The sequence below is a fragment of the Pituophis catenifer genome, unplaced genomic scaffold (genome assembly GCF_029215685.1).
Source record: "Pituophis catenifer annectens isolate HBS135680 unplaced genomic scaffold, rPitCat1.0.hap2 SCAF_11, whole genome shotgun sequence".
NCBI classification, from domain to species: domain Eukaryota; kingdom Metazoa; phylum Chordata; class Lepidosauria; order Squamata; family Colubridae; genus Pituophis; species Pituophis catenifer.
Genome location: NW_027256891.1, coordinates 24,110,316 through 24,132,673, shown reverse-complemented (window position 1 = coordinate 24,132,673; position 22,358 = coordinate 24,110,316). Strand labels below are relative to the sequence as shown.

Here is a 22,358-nt window from a genome sequence, read left to right as displayed (position 1 = left end):
AGTAGCCTGGATCTCTTTACAAGGGCGTCCAGAGCACTTCGGGCCCTTTCCTTCACAACACAGCCCGCCGACGGGCACTATTGAAAAAAAAAACTAAACGGTCCGTCCGTTTCTCCTTCCCCCATACCTCACTTCCGGCCCCGTGATCCGCGCCGGGCCGCTCGACCTTCCCCTCAGCCCCTTTCCCTCTTTCTTCCTAACAAAGCCATCCAGACTCCTGGGCGGTCTCTCGGACCCTCCGTCCGCGGGAGAAGGGAAAAAAAACAACAACGAAACACCGTTTCCCCGATCCACTTCCGGTCGGTGCGCTCCCTCTATTCCGTCCGCCCGGGTGCCGCGGCCCCTCCGCTGGAGTTCCGCAAGGCGGTTCCTTTGTGCTGTCGGATGGGCTGCCGCCGGTGAGACGCGAGGATGGAGCCGGGCGCCATGAGCGAAGCGGGCGGCATGACTCCGGGTAAGAACCGCCGTCTTCGGCCTCCCTCGGAAAAACCAGGCCGGAGCACGGGAGCCGGGAAAGGTGTGAGGGGGGGGGGAAGGAGGGGAGATTCATCTAGGCAAGCGATGCCCGCCCGGCCTTGTTCGCGGTAGGGCGGCGGAGGCGGACGCATGGCCGGGCCCGGGCTTGGCTCGGGCTTCCCGCTCAGCCCCGAGCTTGCTTGGCTCCTCCATGCTGCTAAGAGAGCGAAAAGGCGGCCGGGCCCAAGAAGCTGCTCGCTTTGAGGCCTTTTTCCCTTCTCCCTGCCCAGCCAGCCCGGGTGGATGCGGTGGTTACGGTTTCCCCGGTGCTGCTGAGCCTCCTCGGGGGGAAGAAAGGCTGGGTCGACCCCCAAGAAGCCTTGGGAGTATATCGGGCCCAGTTGCTTTGTTTTGACACCCGCAAACCCCCCCCCCCTCTCCCCAGGGAGAAGAATAGGATCCCAATAGGATCCTATGGGTCCCAATAGGATCCTATGGGATGCGTCTCACAAAAGTGCTTTCCCCTCCCCCCCCCTTTTTTTTCTTTCTTTCCCAAAAAGCAACTGGACTTTTCTTGTCTTTTGAAGACGTTTCGCCTCCCCATCCAAGAAGCTTCTTCAGTTCTCGCATGGGGAATAATGGAAAGGTTTGATGAATAATTCCTCCTGGCAGACGGAGCTGGACATTTGGCAGCCTTTTTTTGGATGGGGACCTTCGAAGAAAAAGACAAGAAAGTCCAGTGGCCTCCTGAAAAAAAAATAAAAAATAAAAAGCACCTTTGGGACAAATGTGTATGGAGATTCTCAGTCCCCTCAGTCGTGGTTGTCCCAAAGGTGCTCTTTTTTTTTTTTTCCCCCGAGAGGCAACTGGACTTTGTTTTTTTCTTTTGAAGAACGTTTCTCTTCTCATCCAAGAAGCTTCTTCAGCTCTGACAGGATGGTAGGGAATGGAAGGAGTTACAGTCCTTGCAGACAGCGGGACATTTGCATCCTTTTTGAAGGTCCCTGACCCTGAAGACACAGATACACATCCAAGTGCTTCAACAACGCTCTCCAAGAATGCAAATGACCAGCTGTCTGTAAGGTATAAATCCTTCCATTCCCCACTATCCTGTCAGAGCTGAAGAAGCTTCTTGGATGAGAAGCGAAACATCTTCAAAAGAAAAAACCAGAAAGTCCAGTTGCCTCCTGAAAAACAAGCACCTTTGGGACAACCATGATTTGGATGACTTGAGAATCTCGGCAGACTTAAGAGGATGGATCCTATCAACTTTGGTTTGGAGATCTGCAGCAGGGATGAAATTCCACTTTTGACACCTGCTGGAGCCATGGAGAAGGTTGACCTTGTGGGGAGTGGATTTGGCCTTTTATTTTGCAAAAGAAGAGCGCAGGATGCTAACCTAAAATCGTTATTAGTGGATAGAAACTTTGCTGTAATACACATAGTCCTCAACTTACAATGACTGTTTACAATGTTTTCTTTAATGACTGTTTGAAGTTATAAAAAGCGACTTCATATTTGCAACCTTGATAACATCCCTATATTGTGATCAATATTCAGATTCTTGGCATCATACTTAAGGACCATTGCTGTGTCCCAAGGTCATGCAATCCCCTTTTGCGACAGAATTGAATTGAATGAATTGAATTGAATTCTTTATTGGCCACAATAAATTTTTGACAAGTGAAAAATGAAATTTTGAAAAGTGAAACCAACGAGGAAGCCAGATTCACCTAAACCACCAGGTTGCAAAATTTATCAACTGCAACGATTCACTTAATAACAGTGGTTATTAAAAAAGGTCGTAAAGTGGGGCAAAACTCGCTTTAACGTTAAGTCTCACTTAACAACAGACACTTTGGACTCAATTGTGGTCGTAGGTCGAGGACTACCTGTAGATAAAAGGGGACTTACCTTATCCTTTTATTTATTGGTCAGATTTCTACAACTGCCCATCTTCCCCCCCAAAGGAGTCACTGGGCATGATATAACTAGCAATAAAAACCATTAAATATAGCAATAAAAAGCAAGGGGCATGAATTAAAAGCCAGATCACCAGAGGGAAGATATGAAATATAATGCAAGTCAGAGCACAAGCTCTCTATATGAGTAGAATTATTTAGCCTAATTCTTTGAGGTTGTAGTCCGCATAGGCTGGGCTGGTATACAACAGAGGGCTTGGCTGGTTTGTGGTTGAGAATAACTGTTAAAAACGGCTTTTTTTGGGAGGTGGGAGAATACATTGCTTATGCATTCTGGGGAAAGGATCACAATTTTAGTGGCGAAGTTAAGATTTAAAAGCTGAAAAAGTGAATTGGCCACACAATTCACATTTCTATTCAAATGGGGGAAATGCCCATCTTCCCAGGCTGATAAAACTACTGTAGATCACGATAGGGAGGTAAGAAAGTCCTTTAACAGGAGCTGCTTTTAAAGATTAGTTAGTTGTTTTTGATATGCTAATCCCCCTGGGCCTTAAGACTATCAAAAGCAATTCACACAAACGGCCTTAATGAACTTTCCTTTTTTTTCCCTGCTGCAAAGACACTTTGCCCTTAAGACACAACCGAAGGATGTTGATTTGCTCCAAGAAACCTGTAGCCATTTTTTAAGTTTAAGGTTCAGAGGGTGCAAATCCAGACTGTTGAGTTAAATTAAAAGATATACACTGCTCAAAAAAATAAAGGGAACACAAGCAGAAGACACCCGAGATCTGAATGAATGAAATAGCTTTATTAAATACTTTGTTCGTTACATACAGTAGTTTTGTGTTCCCTTTAGTTGTTTGAGCAGTATATAAACTACTGTATATAAAGAACAAAGTATTTAATAAGGATGTTTCATTCATTCAGATCTCGGGTGTCTTCTGCTTGTGTTCCCTTTATTTTTTGGAGCAGTATATTTTTGGGGGGATCTCTAAAGATTATAGATTCAGAAATTGTGTTCCGTTGGATCTCATTAAGGAGCTAAAATCTCCTTTCAGCCTGGATCTTAAAAGGAATTTCCTCTGATTATTCAGGCGCTTAGAGCAAGGAACGGATGTCCAATCTCCCATTGAATAGAATAGAATAGAATAGAATAGAATAGAATAGAATAGAATAGAATAGAATAGAATAGAATAGAATTGAATTCAATTCTTTATTGGCCAAGTGTGATTGGACACACAAGGAATTTGTCTTTGGTGCATACGCTCTCAGTGTACATAAGGAGAATAAAATACATTTTTCAAGAATAAAAAGATACAAGCCTTTGTGAGAGTCGAGGTTACTATCAAATCGTACGAGAAAACAAATAAAACCAATATAATAGATATATTTGTTGGGCTGCAGGGCTGCGAACTCTTGCAAGAGAGTTTTGCAGATTTTGCAACGGGCAGCTCGTGGCAATGTTATTGCATCCCCCCCCCACAAAAGAGACCCAGAAGGTCGGCCTGGATCCCAGCCAGCCCCTGGAGCATTTGCACGTGTCTGGAGCATTTGCACGTGGACGCTTTTTGCACGGGATGCCTCCCAGCCGCAGCCGAGAGAGAGAGAGAGAAGGGGAAGAAGGAAAAAAAAAAAAAGGCTTTACCGCCCGCTCGGATTTTAGCCCGGGAGCCGAAAATCCCCGAAGCCTCTTTTTTTTTCTTTTTTTTTGCTTCTCCCGGAGCCCGAGCGCCTTCGGCTAACGACTCCTCCCTCTTCGGCTTCTCGCCGGGCGGGGCCGAGCGGCGTTCGGGCAGGCGCGAAGACCCTCCGTGCGGCGTTCGGGCGGGAGCACGAGGGCGGCCGAGCGGCTCCGGAAAGAGCCGAGCGTCGCGACTTGCGAGCGAGCGTCCGGGTGGAGGGACGCGGGGCTGCGGGCGGAGAGAGCCGAAGACGCGGGGCGGAGCGGAGGTAACGGAGAGCAGGTCTTTCCTCCCCCCCCCCTTTTTTTTGGGGGGGTCCGGCAGCGGAGGAGAAGGGCAGGTTTTGCTTTGGGCCAGCCGCCCCCCCTCCCTCCTGAAGCCCCCCCCCCCCCCCGGTCTCCGGTGGGTTAGCTGCTCCTGGCAGGTGCATGATGGGGACTACAATACCCATCTTCTGAACTCGGGGGTGGCTTAGCCTCTTGGAAGAAGCCCCCCCCCCCCACATTTTTATTGAATCCTCCTCCCCTCCCGTCGACACGGAATGAGTTCAGCTGCTTCTGTGGTTGCCACCAGAGGCACTTTCTCCTTTTCTCTCTTTCCCTCTTTTTTCTTCTCTCTCTTTCTCTCACTCTTTCTCTCTTGCCCTTTTCCCTTTTCTCTCTCCTCTTCTCTCACTTTTTCTTTCTCTTTTCTCTTCTCCTCTCTCTTCACCCTCTTTCTTCTTTTTCTCTCTTCTCTTTATTTTCTCTTTTCTTTTCTCTCCTCTCACTCTTTCTTTCTCTGTTTTCTCCTCTCCCTCTCTCTCTTCTCTCTCTTCACCCTCTTTCTTCTTTTTCTCTCTTCTCTTTATTTTCTCCCTCTTTTCTTTTCTCTCCTCTCTCACTCTTTCTCTATTTTCCCTTTTCTCTCTCCTCTTCTCTCACTTTTTCTTTCTCTTTTCTCTTCTCTCTCTTCACCCTCTTTCTTCTTTTTCTCTCTTCTCTTTATTTTCTCTTTTCTTTTCTCTCCTCTCACTCTTTCTTTCTCTATTTTCTCCTCTCCCTCTCTCTTCTCTCTCTTCACCCTCTTTCTTCTTTTTCTCTCTTCTCTTTATTTTCTCCCTCTTTTCTTTTCTCTCCTCTCTCACTCTTTCTCTCTTTTCCCTTTTCTCTCTTCTCTCCTCTCACTTTTTCTTTCTCTATTTTCTCCTCTCTTTTCTCTCTCTTCACCCTCTTTCTTCTTTTTCTCTCTTCTCTTTATTTTCTTTCTCTCTTCTCTTTTCTCTCCTCTATCTCAGTCTTTCTCGCTCTTCCCCTTTTCCCTTTTCTCTCTCCTCTTCTCTCCTCTCACTTTTTCTTTCTCTCTTTTCTCCTCTCCCCCTTTCTCTCTTTTCTCTCTCTTTACCCTGTTTCTTCTTTTTCTCTCTTCTCTTTATTTTCTCTCTCTTCTCTTTTCTTTCTCTTCCTTTCTTCCCTTTCCCCTGCTTTCTCTCTTCTCTCTTCTTTCTTTTTTCTCTCTCCTCTCTCTTTTCTTTCTTCACCCTCTCTTTTCTCTCTCTCTTCTCTTTTTTCTCTCTCTTCTCTTTCTTCCTTTTTTCTCTTTTCTCTCCTTTCACTCTTTCTTCTCTTTTCTCTCTTCTCCTCTCTCCTCTCTTTTTCTTTTTCTCTCACTTTTTCTTTTCTCTCTATCTTCTCCCTCTCTTTTCTCTCCTTTTCTCAATCTCTTTCTCTTCTCTCTCTCTCTCTCTTCCTCTTTCCAAAACTTATCAGCCTGAATTCTGACTCCCATGTTTCCTGGCAAGGGAAGGATTGGAGGAGTGGCAAGCTTACTTAAGGAGGAGCTCTGAAATGCCTCTCCTGTTTTCCCTTCTCTTCCCAGCTTATCAGTTTGACAACTTGGTGCGTTGTGACTACAATAACCATCGCCCCCTGCCAGCAGGGCCAGAGAATTCTTTTAAGGGCTAGCTCGGGGATAGAGAGAGGAGGAAAGTTGGCATTTTAAAAGTTGAGGAAATGAATTGGCAACTCCTTTCCCCTTGCTCTTTTGATCTCCACCCTCCCCCCCAGCCCCCATTGGCTGATTTCTGGATAGATTGCTGCTCCCATCATCCCCAGCCAGGGGATGAAGGAAGTGTAATCCTAAAACAATGGAAGGTGCTTTATTGGACAGCCAAGGTAACTTGGTTCAATTAGAGCCGACGTCCGTGGCCCTCGGGAAATTTTTTAAAACTCTGCAACCCTTCCAATCCTTTTGGGTTTACAATTTTTATCCTCTGCAGCCAATGATGGGATTTGGAGTCCATCCCGACCGGGAAAGCTGGTGGGGCTGACAGACGAGTCAGAGAATAACCCGCTTGTTTAGACACGACCAAGCACTTTTTCTTGAAGCTGGTCCTGTGAAGGTTTGAGGACCAAACACGTCTGCAGCTTGCTTCTGGGCTGATCAAACTGATATTTATATCAGAACCTGGCCTGTGTTTTGGGGCTGCTTCAAAGAGCTCCAGGAAAAGAAGAAAACAAAAAAACACCTCTGAAAACTCAGACGGCACTCAACGCCTGCTTCCTAGTCTCCTTTTGCAATGCAATCAGGGCGTCTGGAACTTTCCACAAGGACAGGGAATTTCAAGCAGAAATAACCTGAATTTGCAGAACTCGAGGAAAAAAAACCAACACAATTACGCTTCGTGGCTCTTTCTGTCTGGTGGTGAAAGCCCCACGGCGTGACTAAATTCAGCCACCTGGGGCCTGACTATTCACTTGAGTTCCTTGTCTAAGAAACAGAAATTAGTGTATATTTTAGCATAATTAAGAACCTTCATTGTGAGCTTGTGAAAAGCCATGGGTGCTAGGCTCTTCTTCTTGGTAGACAGTACCTATAAATGCCATATTTCTTCTTTTATGGTTCCTCTTTTCGTATTTCTCTGCTAGAGCAGCCGGGTCTGCTATTATTACCCTAATACAGATAGTCCCCGACTTTACAACAGCTCGTTTAGTGACCATTCAAAGTTATAAAATGTGACTTACGACTTTTTTTTTTTTTTTTAAATTTGATTTATATGCCGCCCTTCTCCGGAGACTCAGGGCGGCTTACAATGTGCTCAGCAATAGCCTTCATCCTTTTGTATATTTATACAAAGTCAGCTTATTGCCCCCACAAACTGGGTCCTCATTTCACCTACCTTAGAAAGGATGGAAGGCTGAGTCAACCTTGAGCCTTGGCGAGATTCGAACCTGCAGTAATTGCAGGCAGCTGGTCTTAATAACCAGCTTAATAACAGGGTGCCTTAGACCACTGTACTACCAAGACTTTTATAGTTAACGGCCAGTGGTGGGTTCCAACCGATGTTACCACCGGTTCTCTTCGCGCACGTGCTTTGCGCATTTGTGCGCTCCGCACAAGCGCATTAGATTTCTGCCCAGCTGAGGCGCAGCAATCCATTCTGCCGTGCCTATCAGCTGGGCTAAAAAACAACAACAAATAAAGGTAGGTATAACGCGGAGGTGGGCGGGAGGGCCCAGGTCACAGTCATAGAGAACCAGTTCGCTGACGTCACGTCATCACCACTACCGGCTCCCCTGAACTGGGCCGAACCGGGAGCAACCCACCACTGGTTACGGCCTTTGCGGCACCCCTGCGATCATGTGATCGAAATTCAGGTGCTTGGGAATTGGTTCGTATTTGTGACCATTGCCGTGTCCCGAGGTCATGTGATCCCCTTTTGCGACCTTCGGACAAGGAAAGTCAACGGGGAAGCCCAATTCACTTAACAACCTGGATTACTAACGTCTCAATTGCAGTGATTCACTTAACAATAGAAATTAGAGTGTAGAGTAGAGAACAGAACAGAACAGAATAGTTGGAAGGGACCTTGGAGATTTCTAGTCCAACCTGCTCAGGCAGGAAACCCTACACCATTTCAGACAAATGGTTATCTAATCTCTTCTTAAAAACTTCCAGTGTTAGAGGATTCACAACTTCTTTTTGCGGTGAGAAAGCTCGTTAAAATGGGGCAGAGCTCACTTAACGACAGAAATTTGGCTCTCAGTTGTGGTCATAAGTTGACTTAACCTGTAGGTTAACCCTGTTGACACTGCGATTGGCTAGAAAACTTTGTCCAATCAATGTAACCCCCAAAACATAAGGACGCTTAATAGCGACTGGATTTTCATATTGTCCCATCGCCTTAAAGGTGATTCGTAGTGATTTTTGACTTGAGTGGATGGCGGAAAAACGCAAGCATTGTGCTTTGCAAACCGTGATGGTTCCCTTGCTTAGCACGATGAACGAATCCAGCCGTTTGCGGTGCATTCTACAAACCAGGGCTTAGCTTTTTCCCTCCCTTAAAACCACATTTCTGTTGTGGCCCGCCAGTGGCCAGCAGAGCTGGCAGCAGAGTCGGACAGTGAGGAGGTTGGGGAGGAACTTGGGCCAGTCCTGGGGGCTGGGGAAAGCTCGGATGAGGGCTCTGTGTCAGAGGCAGAGAGGGAGATAGACAGCAGTGAGGCAGAGGAACAGCTGGAGCCTGTTCCCATGTGCAGAGCTGCCAGAAAACAAGAACAACTAAGAAAGCAGGGTTGACTTGGGAGTAAAGCTACACCTTGGAGGTGATTGGCCCCTCCCATAGGAAACAAAAGAGGAGCAAAAGGGGAGTGGGCTTTTGCAGGAGACAATTCTTTCGTTCCGTGACTCTGTGCCAAGTTTTGCCTTGTACTGCGTTGGAAAACTAGTTACGTGTCAGCTTGCCAAGCGAGATAAGGTCTGTGTTGATAAATATTCCTTTGAAAAACTGTTTGGACAGGCCTTGCTGACTGTGAATGAAAGGAATTCACAGTCGTGTAAATAAAAGAGGTTTTGCCGGGACCAAGACTCTGCTTCCTGCTTTTTAAGGAAGCCTAGGTCAGAACAATTTCGTCTGCCTGTGAAGAATCCTTAAGGAGCTATCTCTTGACGTGATAAAAAAAAAAATTTTTTTTTCCCAAGCTTTTGCGGTCCCGAAAGGAGCAGAAGCAGAAAGAGTAGGCACCAACTCTTGCATCATCTAATGATCTATATGGGAATGACCTTGGAAGACGGCCAAGGGATGCTCCCAAGGGAACTCTCAGATAAGAGGCATCCTAGTAGCAGCTGGATAGCGGGTAGAATCATTGAACACAATTTTAACAGTTTTCAGGCACTTTTTGGTAGTTTAGCTTTTTCCAAGCATTGTATTTCTCTTTTCCGCTGGAATTTTTTCCTCGTCGTATAATTTTTCATAAAATTCCTAAATTATTATTATTATTTTAAATCTCATTTTGAAACTGTAGGTTTCCTTTCACACCTTGTAATTTACTCAACAGGTTTTTCTCTCTCTCTCTTTTTTCAGTTTGTAAACTCGCCATCTTCCCGGCTTACTAGCGTTTTCCAAAAAGTTAAAATCAAAAGACGGTGGAATCAGAGGCACAAAACAGACCCTGCCGTGGTTTGCTTAACAAATGCGGCAAGAAAAATCATGAAACGGCAAAACTCATGTAACAAATTTCTCACTTAGCAACGTAACTTCCAGGCTCAATTTTGGACTACCTGAATTGCCGCATTGCAAAGCCAGAACTGAGAATTGCGGGCCAAAATCCCTTAAATTCTACTTCACCCCCTTTAACTGGCCCTCATTGCCCACCCCAGTGTAACCCATCAAGTCCATGCAAGATGTTTTCATAAATTGTGGGTCCCTCCTCTTTCCAGCTGGGTGACCTTGAGGCAGCTTCTCAAGGTGGTACACCAGCTACTTTCGGTTTCCCAAGCATTCCGCCCCTTTCATTCCCTCTGCCCACAGTCTGTCACTGCATAGCAAGCATAAAGTGCCATCTGACATGTTTTCTCTTGAGGAAGAAGAGGAAATTTGCGACCTCCTGACAAGCGAAGTCAATGGGGAAGCCAGATTCACTTAACAACCGTGTGACTAACTTAACAACTGCAGTGATTTCACTTTCTCTGGCAAGAAAGGTGATAAAACGGGGCAAAACTCACTTTACAACCGTTTCACTTAAGTGATATTTTGGGCTCAGTTGTAAGTTGAGGACTACCTATATATGAAAAATATCAGATACTGGACCGATAAATGCCCTCAGTTTACAGATAATCACAGTGTTCTACAGTTTCATGTAGGGCCCCACGGTTACAATTGAGATTATGCTGTACCCCATTCATAGGGCAGACGCTGTGTGAGTATAGAATAGAACTGGAAGGGACCTTGGAGGTCTTCTAGTCTAGCCCCCTGTTCAAGCAGGTGATCCTATACCATTTCAGACAAGCGACTGTCCAGTCTCTTCTTAAAAACCTCCAGTGTTTTAGCACCCACAATTTCTGGTGGCAAGCTGTTCCACTGGTTAATTGTCCTCATCGTTAGGAACTTTTTCCTTAGTTCTAAGTTGCTTCCCTTGTTGATCAATTTCCAACCATTATTTTTTTGTCCTGCCCTCCGGTGCTTTGGAGAATAATCTGACACCCCCACCCTCTTCTTTTTATTTATTTTATTTTATTTATTTGATTTCTATACCGCCCTACTCCCGAAGGACTCAGGGCGGTGCACAGCCAAACAATAAAATACATACATACAAAATTTAAAAGTAGAATTAAAATCAAATTAAATAATATTGGCCCAGACAAATTAAAACCCCAATCAATTTTAAAACCAATTTTAAAATTTGAATATATAAAATACTAAAAGATATTAAAAATTAAAAATCTTTTATAAAAGAGGGAGAAAATTAGGCCAGGCTCGCCTGGTGAAATAAAAAGGTCTTTAAGGCGCGGCGGAAGGTGTACAGATCCAGGATCCTCCGTATCTTCGGGGGGAGCTCGTTCTAGATAGTTGGTGTCCCCACAGAGAAGGCTCTCCCTCTGGGGGCTGCCAGTCGGCATTGTTTGGCCGACAGCACCCGGAGGAGCCCCTTTCTATGGGAGCATACCGGCCGGTGGGAGGCTATTGGTGGTAGTAGGCGGTCCCGCAAGTACCCAGGTCCTGAGCCATGGAGTGCTTTAAAGGTGGTAACCAAAACCTTGAAGCAGCCCCTCAAAGACTGACACGAGATGCGAACCCTATTCAGGATTGTCCACCGCTGGTGTGGTAGTTCAGAGCCTGGTACTTTTTGGCCCATCTCATGTACCCCTAGTAAGGCCGACACATTAGCAACTGTTGAGAAATAACAGTGAAGAAATATATGCAGCCTGTTTCCAGCTCCTGTTTTGAGTGTGTTAATCCGTGGATGTGTTTCATCACGCCTTAACGTTGCTTGTCGAATTCCCTTTCTAACCTTCAGGTTCTGCAAGTTGCGTTTCTCATTTTATCTCCTCCCTCAGCTCCATCAGGAATCCCTACTTTTAATGGGCTAAATAAAGACATTGCATTTTTATCCTAGAGTGGCAATAATAGCAATGTATATACCATTTCATAGTGCCTTTACAGCCCTTTCTAAGGGGCTTACAGAGTCAGCTTCTTGCCCCCAACAATCTGGCTCCTCATTTTACCCACCTCGGAAGGATGGAAGGCTGAGTCAGCCTTGAGCCGGTGAGATTTGAACTGCCGAACTGCAGCTAGCAGTCAGCTGAAGTAGCCTGCAGTACTGCACTCTAACCACTGTGCCACCTCTTAAACAGCCAGGTTCCTTTCTAATTGCACAGTAAGTAACATTACAACAGAACAGGGAAATATTTAATAGTTTTGTTTAAAGTAGAGCTCAATATATTTTTTTACTGAAGCACTTCCTTGATCGCTAACCAGAGGAGGCTAGCCTTTATATGATCTGCGGCATTTTAATAAATTCACCGGTGATGCCAATATTCATTGTTTTGGGATTTTTGAATTAAGAATTTGGATCAGTGAATATCTAGAACCAACTGCCTAAAAATGTTGTGCCTCTCTGATGCACTGTTTGGAAAAAGTAACCTGCCTTTATTCTTGCTAGATTTTGTTTTACTGATATTCTAGTGTCAATATGGCTGGCAGGCTAATACGAAAATAAGAGAGCCATTCAGTATTTGCAAAACATATTCTTAGTAATCTTTTGAGATTTTAGTTCTGGTTAAGAAACTTGTGAGTTTGGGATTAGCTGAAATCACGGGTGAGCGACTCTGGCGAGTTTACAACTCGTGGACTTCAACTCCCAGAGTTCCTGAGCCATCCGTGCTAGGCCCTCATGTGACTCTGGCTGTTGCTTTAGCAGGTAACGCGAATGCAGCCTAATGTAGTTTATTCAGCCAAACCAAGATTTAACCCATCATGGCTTCGTTGGAGTACCTAAACCCAGGGTGAGAGTTGTCCGTCAATTCCAAGCCAGATAACCCTGCCTAAAATTAAGTTACAGGCAGTCCCTGGCTTACGACCATCATTGAGCCGCAAAATTTCTGTTGTTAAGTAAGACGTTTGTTAAATGAATCTTGCTCCAATTCATGATCTTTCTTGCCGCAGCTGTTAAGTGAATCACTGCAGCTGATAAGTTAGTAACCTGGTTGTTGAGAGAATCTAGCTTCCCCGTTGACTTTGTTTATTGGGGTTATGTGGCCCTGTGACAATGTGACGGTCATAAATATGAACTAGTTGCCAAGCCTATGAAATTTGATCCCATGATCATGGAAAGGCTTCAAAGGCCGTAACTGTGAAAAACGGTCGTCAGTCACATTTTTTCCAGTGCCGTTGTAACTTTGGATGGTCCCTAAAGGAACTGTTGTAGGTCGAGGACTTATCTGTCTTGATGTTCCGGGTTCCAAGCTTTTTTATTTTAGTTCAAAAGGAATTTTTCCTTAGTCGTGTTGGAAGGAATATCCATCTGGTTCAGTTCCAAGCTGGGAGAAAGATACTGAAAACATGGAGGCCAATTGGAAAGATGGTTTAATGATGAAGCAAAATCACACGGGTTTATGGTTCTGGTGCAACTGACAAAAATGGAGTTGGGGGGGGGTTTATACCTTCCTTTGGGCTTTGAATTTGAGCTTCCTGTTCCTGTGCAAGAGCATGTATTCTATTGGCTGTTGTCACACTCCCATGGGCCCATGTAGGGGTCATGTTTGTCTGAGCTAGGTTTGGTTGAGGTTTGGGCTGATGCAATGAAGGGGTTTATTGGGCAATTCCTATTGTGGCTGAGGGCTAACGCTACCTTTGTTCAGACCTTGCTGCAGGGAATTTGCTTATGAATAGATCTATCTATCTATCTATCTATCTATCTATCTATCTATCTATCTATCTATCTATCTATCTTTCTCTTAAGTTCTGACATCTGCTGAGGGCTGTTAAGAAAGGTAGGAGCTATTAAGAGTGAGTCTACTTCCTGCCTCTAAAAAAAAAAAACATGTTTCTCCGTTTCTCATCCAGGAAAATATAATATTCTGCCTTTTTAATATTTCTCAAAATATTTCATTCTTCTAGGAGCGGGGTGGGTGCTAACTTTGTACAACAGAAAGGAATTTTGATTCTATTTCTTTGTTCCAGGGATGGAGACCAGGAAGCTCATCACCGCTACTGACAACCAATATTCTGGCATGCTTTTGAAAGCGCTGGACGAGCAGCGAGGCCTCGGGCTTTTCTGCGACGTCACTGTGATCGTGGAGGACCGCAAGTTTCGAGCCCACCGGAATATCCTTTCGGCTTCCAGCACTTACTTTCACCAACTCTTTGCCGTGGCAGGACAAGTCGTCGAGCTGAACTTCATCCGGGGGGAGGTTTTCGCGGAAATCCTGAACTACATCTACAGTTCCAAAATTGTCCGGGTGCGATCGGATCTGCTCGATGAACTGATTAAATCGGGGGAGCTGCTAGGGGTCAAATTTCTCGCCGACCTGGGCGTTCCTCTGCAACAGGTGAAGAGCATGTCTTCGGAGGCCATACCCAGTGCTTCGGAGTTGCCCATCCTGGAGGCAAACGGGCCCAAAGTCCAGAAGCCCACAACCGCACCTGAGCCTCAACTCATCAAACTCGGGAAGCCTATCATTACGGAATCCTTTTCCCTATACAGGGAGCCGTGTGACTCCACCAAGATCACCATTAGTGATTCCGATGATGATGATGACGACGATGTCATTTTCTGCTCAGAGCTGGTCCCTTCTAAGGAGCGTGCTGTGGAGACCAAAGTCATAACCCAGATCCCGCCTTGCCCGAATGCCTCTGGGTCTTCTGAGGTAGCCAGCTCTACCAGCAGTCATTCTCTCCCTCAACCGGTGGCAACTGCACCTCCAAGGCTTGACTCATCAACTGTTCTTCCAAATCCCGCCGAAAACCAAAAGCTTATTGACCCCCTTCCTCCCCCGGCTCCAAAGACCACGACTCCAAATGTCCTTGTGCTCAATTCATCGCAGGTTGATGTTGCTCCAGGGGTTGGTTCTTCCCACGAAATAGAGGTGTTGCCTATTCCCGAAGAGAATCAGCAGCCATCCACCAACGATTCCTTAACCGACATGGAAACCAACGTCATCGATGAGGAAGAAGAGGAAGAGGAAGATGTGGAAGATGATGACGACATCCTGGGTTTATCCAGTCCCGGTTCGGCAAGCAGCAGTTCTCTGGTCCAGCAGCCCACGACTCCGAAACCTACCGTTGCGGCTGACAGCACAGCAGCCCAGAAGAAGCAAGTTGTAAACTTCCCGCCGGAACCCGTCTCCCAACCCAACGAATTCAAGATCCAGATTTCTGATGTTCTTTCTGGAGGCCTGAAGGATGCTCCCCCAAATGTTGCACCGAAGCATATCACTGAAGGGCAGAAGACCATCACGTTAGACAAAGCGTCAGAGATAGAAAGCTTGTCCACCGGCTGCAAAGTTTATGCAAACATTGGTGAAGACACCTACGACATCGTCATCCCGGTGAAAAATGAGGCCGACGGAGAAGTTCGGCTGGACGACGTGCCACGTACCTCGGGCAACGATTCCGCCAACCGCAAGCGCTTGAAAGTCAAGCACGACGATCACTACGAGCTGATTATGGACGGAAAAGTCTACTACATCTGCATTGTATGTCGTAGGTCCTATGTCTGCCTCACCAGTTTGCGGAGACACTTCAACGTTCATTCCTGGGAGAAGAAATACCCTTGTCGTTACTGCGAGAAGGTTTTCCCTCTGGCGGAATACCGCACCAAACACGAAATCCATCATACCGGGGAGCGGCGGTACCAATGTTTGGCGTGCGGCCAATGTTTTATCAATTATCAGGTGATGGCCACTCATCTTCGATCGGTTCACAGCCAAGATCCTTCAGGGGAATCCAAGCTGTACCGTTTGCATCCCTGCCGGTCTTTGCAGATCAGAAATTACGCATACATTTCGGGGAATTCCAACAATATCCCGGTTGCCAATGACAATGCCCTGGTTTATTCTGGCAGTCCTTCAAAAGAGACCCCTCAGGAACCGGTCCCGAACCAACCTGTGAAGCCAATGACTTGGGACGACATCTTCGTCCCGCAAGCAAACGAATCCCTCTTTAAACAAAACCCATCGGACGGCACCTCCGAATTTGAGTTCGTGATACCAGAATCTTACTGAAGGTGTTGCGAAAATGGGAAAAAATGTTCTGTTTTGTTATCAAAAGGGGGAGGAAAGTTTTTGTGGTTGTTGGTTGTTTTAAAGAAAAAAAAAATCAGAGCTCTTTCTCAACGGGGTGCTTGGAAGCATCTGCAGAGCCTCTCCTATTACGGAACACGTCCACGTGCTTCTTCTTCGACCTTTAGCCTACGGTAGTGTTTTAAAATTAGATAATATGTGTAATAACCTTTGAACTTGTGAACAAAAAATTGGTCAGGAAATAAAACGATACTTGAATACAGGTGAAAAGACGCTTAGGAAGTTAGGCGTTTCGACGTTTATTCGTACGGATCAAAATATAAAAAGTTACCCGTTCGGAGACTCCCCTGCCCCTCCCCCCCGGGTTAGGTGTAGAATAACAGGAATATATATCTCTCTTCCTTGAACCACTTACTTCTATTTTCATGTTAGCACTTTAATGCTGAAAAGGGTTCCATTGTGACTACAAAACAGGCACGCAGCTAGATTTTCTTGCTGATGTGGGAGGGCTGGGAGGGGGGGGGAATCTTTTTTGTTTAAATTGAAATCAGTGCGTTCCTGCAACTGAACGTTATAAGGGTCCAAATCATGCTTGCTCTCACGAAAAATGGGTGGTATTCAGTTACTTTCCCTATCGGTTTGCAAAGGTGAATGCGCGCACGGGGTCCTCCGTGTATGCGCTATGCTGGCGCGCGCGGCCTTCCGCGTATCCGCTATGCTGGTGCCCATGCCTTCCGCGCATGCACCAGGCCTCAAAAATGTGGCTAAATAGGATGGCATAGAGCCGGGGCCACCGGCGATTTCTGCTACCGGTACGGGCGAACCGATCCGAACCGGCTGAATACCACCTCTGCACGAAACCATGCGAAAGAGGCATAGCCATTTCTCATTGGCTTTTTGAAATAAACAATTATACATTGTTGGTAATGCACGTGGGCCATCCTTAAAGAGAAGGTTTCTCCAAGGAAAAACGTTAACACTCGTTCTTATTATCCCGGGGATTAAGCTTAACTCAGTGGCTGGACCATTGTATTTCTCCATTGTTATTATTATTTTTTGACTCGGTAGGGTAGATGGAAGACAATATAAGATCAGGATTTTTTTTTCTACAGGAGAAGCAGGTTAATGTAATGTAATGAACCTTAATTTTCTCTCTCCCCCCCCCCCCCCCCGTCTTATTCCCTGGGAGGAGGAAAAAAAAAACTAGAAATCTAATTTTGTAGATTTTTGCCCTGAACAGTTCAGAAGCTTCCTACCAAAGCAGCTTTGGCAAATGATGATGTTGTTTTTTTGCTCTGTAACTGAGTTGGTAGCTTTTAAAAGAGAAACTACTAGTTAGTTCGTGGTTTTTTTTTTTTAACAGCAGCCACACGGAAAAAGGGGTTTGGCTTTTTTGGCGGGAGGTGGGGGGGCAGATGTGCTAGTCTCGAGGTTTCCTTTTGTGGTCATGCTTTCCCTTTCGTTGCAAATTGGGAATATCCTTTTCCATTGCTGGGCGATAAGCAGGATCTCGATTTGAGCAAATAACAGAAGTGGTCAAGAGCCATTTAGCTTTGGGGTATTTTTTTTTTGTCAAATAACCTCTTGCCCTTTTTTTGTAAATTACAATATTTGGAGTGGGTGTTATAGAAGGTCGAAAAGGACCATGATGAATAAAAACTAGTTAGCGATTGGTGCTTTGTCATGAAAATCTACTGTCCTCATCACTTTTTAACTATTTTTTCTTCTTCTTCTTTTCCCCCTTTTCTGAAGTCTCTATTTTGTATTCGGAGTAGTCATTCCTAGTCCTTAATTTTGTGTCATTTTTTTTTGTTTGTTTGTTTCTCTTTTTCTTTAACGTTGTGTTTTCAGCCAGGAAAGTGAATGAAATTCTGCTGTGGAGTAAAAGAGAGAGAAAAAAAATCATGTACGGAAATCACGACGAAAAAGAGCAGCTCGTGTTTCTAATAACGGGAAGAAAGCGAAGTGACTCTGTATGATGTTTTTTTCTGTAGAGTTGAGATGGCGTTTGATTATGGCTAGGAGGTTGGGTTTTTTTTTTGTTTTTTTTATAAATGGAAACGATCTTTTAAAATTGGCGTTGCGTACTTAAATGAAATAATTTGTGGGACTTTATTAAAATAAATAATTTAGTCGATCTCCAGTATATTTGTCCTCTTCCGGAGACACCGGTGTCCGTAGCATTTTATAAACTGAAACTTAACTTCATTCAGCTGCCCGTAGCAAAGGATGTTACGTTGTTTCCTAAGTTAAACCCACCGTGTTGCTGTAGATCAATCAAACTTCCATCTTGACCGTGCTATTTCCCCCTCCCAAAAAATCCTGATAACCAGTAATTAAATCAGTGCCTGTTGAAAGTGTCTTTTTTTTTTAATTTCCAAACTGAAAAGACGAAGTTTCAAAGCTGTTTATCTTGTTAGGAAGACACGCTGTCTCTTTGGTTTTCCAAATATATGTATTTTGGTTTTCCTAGGAAGGAAAGTCTCAATATCCAAAGTTAAAGGGTTCTTTATTACGTTGCCGTAAAGTCTTTTTTTTTTTTTTGCTTTACGGAGCGTTGGAAGAATGCTGGTTTCCTTTTTGATTGACGCTATCTATAGTTTAAAAAAAAAACACCATCTGGTGGTTACCGATTTAAGAAATAGACCACCTCCTTTTTTCAGTTTCTCTGTTTTCCATTTTGTAAAAAAGGGTCACGGCATCAGCTCTGGAAAGAACACGTCTAAATGACATTACTAAATGAGAAAGATTCCCCTTGCTTCCTCCCCACCTCCCAAAAATCACATTTACTAAAGAGATTAATGTGAAGTACAGCCTCAAAATCTAAAGCAAAAATGATCACAGCAGGTGAAATCATTCTAAGTATGTTCTTTCTTGGAGCAACGATGCTTGATTTCAATAGTTCCGCTTGAGTTCAGCTGTACCAATGTTATACATTTCCCCATCCTAAACAGAGACACAACTGCAAGAACCCCTAATTTTTTAAATTTCTTTTAGGTTTTCCCCCTCGTTTCAGAAACTGTTGCATGCCGTATAACAGGATGAAAAAATTCAGCATTTGCTGAATCGTTGCAGAGAAGATATTTTGAGGGCATCTGATAGAATTCAGATGTGGCTGTGTATGCCTGAAGTTTGTATAAATCCAATATTTTACCACCTGGGGGGGGGGTTTGCGCAGATATTTCTGAGTTAGGAATTTGTTTATATTGGGGGCAGGAGAGAGCGAGAGAGAGCTCGACTCCCCTTCGAGAGTGGCTTTGCGCCGAATATGCGTTTGTGCGTTTCTGTATATGACGAGATTAATAAGGAAAAAAAAAATCAGTAGTTGGTTTAATTTATTTCCTACCGAAGCGTTATCACTTATTAGCAAAACAAAAGATGCAAAAAAAAAAAAAAAAGAAAAGAAAAGAAAACGGGGCAGTGGTTTTATTTCAACGGCAGTTTTTACAGAGCGGTATTATTATTTTTTATTATTTTATCAATACAGTACTGTAATGTATATAGTTGTACAGCTTTTTTCCTTAACATACCTTTTTCTGGGAATTTGTTGTTCTGCTTTTCATTAACCAATACTTGACTTTTAGTCCTTAGAGCTTTGTATGGCAAAATAAATAAATAAATAAAACCCTTTCAATTCTGCGGAGGTGCAAACGTTTCTTATTTTTCTTTTTACAACAAGGTTTCCTGCCCAAGCAAGGGGTTGGGCTAGAAAACCTCCAAGGTCCCTTCCCAACTCTTTGTTATTCTATTTTCTACATCCCTGTAATTTGGAATCAAATCTCTTGTCCTTTTGCACAGACCTGCGGGCTAAAATGAAAGGCATCGTTGCTTTAAGTCGACTGTGCTGGTCGGGATACGTGGTTCAGGATCCTTATCCAGTCTGCTCACTGGTGGCTTTATGTATAGAGCTAGTCCTCGACTTATAATGGTTCATTTAGTGATCATTCAAAAATAACCTGTTTTCCCAAAAATAAGACCTAACCGGAAAATAAGTCCTAGCATGATTTTGCAGGATGCTCGTAATATAAGCCCTACTCCCAAAATAAGCCCCAGATAAGATTGTGAGCCAGATGGATGCATTTGGTACCGTATTTCCCCCAAAATAAAACCTAATCAGAAAATAAGCCCTAATGCGTCTTTTGGAGCAAAAATTAATATAAGTCTTACTTTCGGGAAAACACGGTAGCAACGGCACTGAAAACAGTTTGACTTATGACTGCTTTTCACACTTATGACTGTTGCAGCGTCCTCACGGTCCCGTGATCAAAATTCACACCCTTGGCAATGGGCTCCTCTTTACGACGGTTGCAGTGTCCTGGGGAGGCACACGATCCCCTTTTGCGACCTGGCTAAGCAAAATTCACTTAACTGTGGCAAGAAAAGTTGTAAAATGCGGCGAAACTCAATTAACTGTCTCGCTTTAGCAACATGGAATTTTGGGCTCGATTGTGGTCGTACATCGAGGCTTGCCTGTACCAGGTAGTCCTCGACTTAACAACTATGTTGCTTAGCCACCGAAGTTGCAAACAATCCAATAAAAACGGCTGCAGGTCTGGCTAGTCTAAAGATAAGAAGAATTAGGGGCAACATGATAAAGCGTATTCCAGTATTTGAGGGGCTGCCTCAAAGAAGAGGGGGTCAAATTATTCTCCAAAGCACCTGAAGGCAGGACAAGAAGCAATGGTTGGAAACTAATCCAAGAGAGAAGCAACCTGGAATGAAGGAGAAACTTCCTAACAGTGAGGACAATTAACCAGTGGAACTGCTTGCCACCAGAAATCGTGGGCGCTCCGTCATTGGAGGTTTTTAAGAAGAGGCTAGACGGTCACTTATCTGAAATGGTATCGGTTCTCCTGCTTCAGCAGGGGGGTGGACTAGAAGAACCTCCAAGGTCCCTTATGACCAGATTTGAAGTTGCAACAGTCAGGCTCCCTCTGCAGTCACGTGACCTAATTTTGGGTCCCCGGCAGCAACACGGGTGCATTGTAAAGCCGTTTTCAGGATTCCATAGTCACGCGATCATGTTTCACGATGCTTTGGCCCAAAACTGGCACTGTTGTTTTCAGCAAAACTGCACCCAGAGAAAATCACCGGTTGGTTTGATGACTGCGAGGTTTAAATTCGCGACTGCAAATTTGCTTAACATCCCATCCGTTTTACAGCTGTTACAATATATATATCCACAACGGACGAGCAATGTTAACGGTCACAGGCCAAGGATGACACATACTTTTTGAGTTTGCAATGATATCAAAGCATCAACTTGAGGTGATGCCCCCAAAGATTCTGGAACCCATTTACGTTTACCGATTTTGGGGCACATCGGTTAAAATTATACAGCTCGGTTTTCAAAGTCGTTAAGACCGTGATGGCGAACCTATGGCACGCGTGCTGAAAGTGGCACACAGAACCATCTCTCCGGCCACGCAAGCTGTCGCCCATTGGTCTTCCGGGTTCCGGCGTGCTGGTCAGCTGGTCTTTTTTTTTTTTTTTAATTTGATTTATATGCCGCCCTTCTCCGGAGACTCAGGGCGGCTTACAATGTGCTCAGCAATAGCCTTCATCCTTTTGTATATTTATACAAAGTCAGCTTATTGCCCCCACAATCTGGGCCCTCATTTTACCTACCTTAGAAAGGATGGAAGGCTGAGTCAACCTTGAGCCTTGGTGAGATTCGAACCTGCAGGCAGCTGTTCTTAATAACCAGCTTTAATAACAGAGTGCCTTAGACCACTGTACTATCAAGGCTCTTTGTGTGCGCATGCGTGCTAGAAACTGGAAGACCAGGTGGTCAGTGTGCATGCGTGCATCGGACGATAATCTTTCCGGTGCATGCATGCCCACTGGGTGGCTGCTCTTCCATTTTCTGGCATGTGTGGGCGCACGCACGCGTGCTCCCGTTTCAGCACTTGGTGCCGAAAATGTTCGCCAACACAGCTTTAAGATGAGAAGTTTGGAAAGCGGCACGCTCATGAAACTTACCATGTGTGGTCTTATAACAAAAAGGGTCGTTTATTTATAGCATTGTATCGTGGTATTAATCAGACACATATCTGCCCTTGCCCACTCTCTAGATTGAGCCATGGCTCCTGTCAGCCCCAATGCCTTTAATGCATGTTGAGCGAGAGCGTTTAATCCAGAAATGCTACAAGTAAAAAAAAACACCCTGTTTTTGAGGTGCACGATCTTTTCGTCCTGACGTCACAATTTGTGCTTCCAAATTTTCAACAAAGCACCTCTTGGGTGTGAAGCAAGTAAACCGAATGTGCAAAGCGGTAGAAATATTCATTTATTCATGCAAAGTTTCCAGGTGTGCACATGCACACTCACACACGTATAAAAGAGGCACCTGTTCCAAGTCTTTTTTCTTTTCTTTTTAAAGAAACCTCAAATTTAGATGTAATGGCTATAGCTGTTGATGGGACCAATTCTTTTTTTTTTTTCCTCCCCGTACCAGGCTGCTGTTAGGTGGAGGAGGCAGCAAGGGATTGCTAGACTGCCTGGGAAACTGTCACGGAACATTGAAAAGGAAGATCTCATCACCGCAGCAGCATCCCTGCAGGACCGCAGCAATTGATAAAACCGAAGCAGTCATAATCTCCCCAAATTTCATTCCCTAAAGAAGTGATGGGTCCTGGATTTTGGACACATTTCTGTAAATTAGTCCATTTGAGGTACCTTGGTTCAAAAACAGGTACCCTATGAGGCACTGTTTCATCCAGTTAAAGACCACCACAATAAGAGTTTCAGTAGCATATAGTTTTCCCAATGGCTGGGGAGTTCTTGGGAGTTGAAG

At 44.7% G+C, this 22,358-nt stretch overlaps 2 protein-coding genes across 2 annotated transcripts in view; both read left to right on the top strand.

Annotated features, from left to right (window-relative positions):
• The first annotated feature begins 381 nt into the window (after positions 1-381).
• Positions 382-22,358, top strand: part of ATP1B4 (ATPase Na+/K+ transporting family member beta 4) — a 62,593-nt gene continuing 40,616 nt past the window's right edge. The window contains exon 1 of the mRNA XM_070951663.1: positions 382-454. The gene's annotated coding sequence lies outside the window, so the exon portion shown is untranslated. The remainder of the gene's footprint in view (positions 455-22,358) is intronic.
• ZBTB33 (zinc finger and BTB domain containing 33) lies at positions 390-16,001 on the top strand. Its single transcript, XM_070951659.1, has 2 exons — positions 390-454; positions 13,503-16,001. Exons 1-2 carry the CDS (start codon positions 412-414, stop codon positions 15,542-15,544), a joined length of 2,085 nt encoding a protein of 694 aa, XP_070807760.1. The 5' UTR covers positions 390-411; the 3' UTR covers positions 15,545-16,001.